Source organism: Aythya ferina (genome assembly GCF_964211825.1).
Source record: "Aythya ferina genome assembly, contig: HAP1_SCAFFOLD_139, whole genome shotgun sequence".
In the NCBI taxonomy this organism is placed as follows: domain Eukaryota; kingdom Metazoa; phylum Chordata; class Aves; order Anseriformes; family Anatidae; genus Aythya; species Aythya ferina.
In genome coordinates this window covers 120,918-125,027 of record NW_028181386.1, presented here as the reverse complement: position 1 = coordinate 125,027, position 4,110 = coordinate 120,918, and the positions used below count along the sequence as shown (strand labels likewise).

Genomic DNA, 4,110 nt, shown 5'->3' with positions numbered 1-4,110 from the left:
GGAGAGGAGAGAAGGGGGAGAGAGGTTCAGGGCAGCCTGGAATAGGAAGGCAGGGGAGAGCTGGCAGAGGGAGAAAGCTTCCCAGCCACCTCCCCATGGTAAGTCTCTGGGTGCAGGGCAATGCCACTGCACACCCTGCCAGGCTCTCCTGGAGCTGGCCCAGCCCTCAGCTGATGGGAGCTGTCAGGAGGATGCTTGGTGTTGGAGCTGAAGGGCATGCAGGGCTTGTGTGCTGCAGGGTCAGCATGCAGGGCCCGAGGGCTCCTGTCTCTTGAGGCCGGCTGCAGGCTGTGAAGCCGGGGATGCAGGCAGGGGTGCCCAGGGCTGTGGTGCAGAGCAGGGTCCCTGCTGTGCCCCAGAGGCTGTGTGCCGCGGCAGGGCCTCTGCTACCTGCCAGTCTCCACAATCAGCCTGCCTGGGGAGCTGCCCAGGGGCTGCGGGGAGAAGCTGAGGGTGGAAGGAGCCCCCCTGGTACCGCAGGGCAGGGCAGGGTCCTGCTGCTGCCCAGAGTCTGCTGCCTGGGGCAGGCTGCTCACAGCCCCACACCTCCCTAGGGCACTGCACTGCAGAACTGCCCGGCAAGAGCTACCTGAAGGCAGTGCACTTTTTAGAATCTGCTTCATTTTCCTGCCCATGTGCTGAGGCAGAAGGATGGTAATGGAGTAGGAGCATCTGTAGTAGAGACTAAGGCTCCTCGAGCATTGCTGCTGCTCTGAGGCACCTCACACACCTCCGCACACAGACTGTACCAACGCCACCTTTGCTGTTTCTTGAGGAGTTATTTGACCTTCTCCATTCCTGCAGAAAGGGAGATGACCTTGCCCAGTGGACTTCCCAGATCACTTAGGGTTCCCTTTTACCTGTTGCTGTAGACTAGGACTGACTGCTGCAGAGCCCACAGCACAGCCCCCTGCTTCTTTTGGCACCCTCAAAACACCAAGCAGAAGTAAGCCAAGCAGCTGCAGAAAGCTCTTCCTGTGAAAGGAATGGGAAAGGATGTGTTGTGTGTGACTGTTCTATGAGACATACAAAGTATTTTGGTCAGAGAAGTCCTTAAATTTTACAATGTCACTTCTTCTTTTGGACAAACTACCTTGCTCAGGGGCAATAAATGTGTAACAACAGCTCCATCACTGAGTTCCTCTTGCTGGCATTCACAGAAACGCGGGAGCTGCAGCTCCTACACTTTGCGCTCTTCCTGGGCATCTACCTGGCTGCCCTCCTGGGCAACGGACTCATCCTCACTGCTGTAGCCTGCGACCACCGCCTGCACACCCCCATGTATTTCTTCCTCCTCAATCTTGCCCTCAACGACCTGGGCTGCATCTCCACTACTCTGCCCAAAGCCATGGCCAATTTGCTCTGGGACACCAAGGCCATACCCTATTCAGGATGTGTTGCACAGCTCTTTCTTATAACATTTTGAATTTAGCAGAACTTTCTCTTCTTACTGTCATGGCCTACGACCACTACATTGCCATCTGCAAGCCCCTGCACTACGGGAGCCTCCTGGGCAGCAGAGCTTGTGCCCAGATGGCAGCAGCTGCCTGGGGCAGTGGCTTTCTCCAAGCTGTGCTGCACATTGCCAACGTATTTTCCCTGCCCCTCTGCTGTGGCAATTCTCTCAGCCAGTTCTTCTGTGAAATCCCCCAGATCCTCAAGCTCTCTTGCACAGACTTGTACATAAGGGAAGTTCAACTTACTACAGTTACTGCTTTTCTATTTGGGGGTTGTTTTGTTTTCATTGTGCTGTCCTATGTGCAGATCTTCAGGGCTGTGCTGAGGATGCCCTCTGAGCAGGGCAGGCAAAAAGCCTTTTCCACATGCCTCCCTCACCTGGCTGTGGTCTTCCTCTTTCTCAGCACAGTTATCTTTGCCCACCTGAAGCCCCCATCAATTTCCTTCCCTTCCCTGGATGTTGTTCTGGCATTTCTGTACTTGGTTGTGCCTCCAGTAGTGAACCCCTTCATCTACAGCATGAGGAACAAGGAGATCAAGGTTGCCATGTGGAAAGTGATGACTGGGTGTTTTTCTTCAGCAATATATTGCCTGCCTTCTTCTCTAAATCACTCGTAATGCAAATCATGATAGGTGAAGCCAGTGGGTATTATGTTCTTGTGTTTTTATTGGTGTTCTGCTTTTTCTCAATTTTATTTTATCAAATATTTTCCACAAAGAAATATAATTCTTCATTTTGCTTGAGTATTTAAACCAATTAAAGTGACTTTTTGTCTTATATCCTTCCTCTGAGACATTTTCTGTGGCTTCAGGGACAGTGTGCAGCAGTGGAGGGGAAAAGAGTCGTGGCAGTCCAGCCTGGGAGCACCAGCGCTGGGTCCATGCAGAGCTGCTCTCCTGCCACTGACACCCTCTCCTGCTGAGCCCTGTTGGCGGTTTAAGGCCTGGATGCTCCTGTAGCTTGGTGCCAGTGCTGCTGTGAGGCTGTGCTGGGACTGCAGGCAGGGACAGGCAGTTGGCACATGAGTGACACAGCTGGCCTCCAGAACAGAATTTCCCTCCTAAAAGGGCCATGCCTGAAGGCTCACATCATCTTTCAGAGTTGCCGTCACATCAGAACATGCTCAACAAGAGTCCCAAAGGCTCCCTGGGATATAGGATGTGCTGGGAGAAGAGCAGGGCCTGTCCAGGTGCAGGAGAGACACAGGAACAGAAACCCTTTGCAGCTGCTGCTACCTGCAGGCACATTGTATGCACATGGAGAGAGGAACAAGAGCGAGCACAAAGGCCATCAGCTATCCCTAGGGGTGTCATGAAGGCCAGTGGGGCAGAGTGTCTTCAGGTCCTTTCTTCCTGAGAGTAACAACCATGGGGCATCTGCCTGAATAGCACAGAATAGTCCAGGGGGAAGGCACCTTCAGAGACCGTCTAGTCCAAAGTGCAAGACCTGAATGCAGCTCTGCAATGTGTTTCCTTGAACCCTCAAGGTCCCTGTGCCCATTTCTCATGCTGTGGGGCATCTCAGAGGAGGACAGAGCAAGGTAATGCACCCACCACAGGGCTGAGGTGCCTCCCAGCCTCTGGCAGTGGCTGCAGGAGCCAGAGGGACCCTTCAAGCGCTGCAGTGTACTGTGTATGTGTAAGGCAGGGACTGGTGTCTCTGAACAGCCCAGTGTGGATGAGCAGTGCACGAGGCCAGCTCAGATATGGGCACCTCACAGAGCCTTGACATTTCTCTGTGTAGAACTCCAGTAATTACCCCCAGTGTTCCCATGAGATTTTTGTCACCCTCCTTGCACAGGTTCATTGCAAATGCTTCTCTCTGACATGTCATTCTACTCTGCCTTTTGGACTGGTGGTGACAGCAAACTGGTGGCTGTTGGTGACAGCCAACATGGCTTCACACAGGGCAGATTGTACCTGACAAACCTGGTGGCCTTCTACGATGGGTTTACAGCATTGGTGGAGAGGGGAAGAGCACCTCACATCGTGAACTTTGACTTGTGCAAATCATTTGACTCTGTCCCACACAATAGCCTTGTCTCTCAATTGAAGAGACATGGGTGTGATGGATGGATCACCTGGTGGGTGAGGAATTGTCTGGATGGTCACCCTCAAGGAGCTGGAGTCTACAGCTCAATGTCCAAGTGGAGGTCAGTAAAGAGTGGTGTTCCTCAGGAGTCAGTATTGGGGCCAGCACTGTTGTCAGTGACATGGACAGTGTGATTGAGTGCAGTCTCAGTGAGTATGCTGATGACACCAATCTGGGTGGTGCAGTCAATACACTGGAGGGAAAGGATGATATGCAGATGGACCCGGACCGGATTGAGAGATTTTCCTGTGGGAACCTCATGAGGTTCACAAAGGCCAAGTGCAAGGTCCTGCAGCTGGATTGGGGCAGGGTGGAGAATGAGTAGAGAGCAGCTCTGGGGAGAAGGACCTGGGGTACTGGTGGATGAGAAGCTCAACCTGTGCTGGCAATGTGAGTTTGCAGCCCAGAAAGCCAACTGCATTCTGGGTGGCATCAATCAAGTTTGGCCCAAAGGTTGACAGAGTTGATTCTCTCCCTCAGCTCTGCTTTTCAGTACTGCATTCAGTTCTGGGACCCCAAACTCTAGAAGGACATGGAAGTATTAGAATTATTAGAAAAAG

At 52.7% G+C, this 4,110-nt stretch overlaps 1 protein-coding gene across 1 annotated transcript; it reads left to right on the top strand.

Moving 5' to 3' along the window:
• Positions 1–1,392: 1,392 nt before the first annotated feature.
• Positions 1,393–2,076, top strand: LOC311428779 (olfactory receptor 14C36-like; the record flags this gene model as incomplete). Its single annotated transcript, XM_084540064.1, has 1 exon — positions 1,393–2,076. The coding sequence occupies one exon, from the start codon at positions 1,393–1,395 to the stop codon at positions 2,074–2,076; it is 684 nt and encodes a 227-aa protein (XP_084396190.1).
• Positions 2,077–4,110: the final 2,034 nt, after the last annotated feature.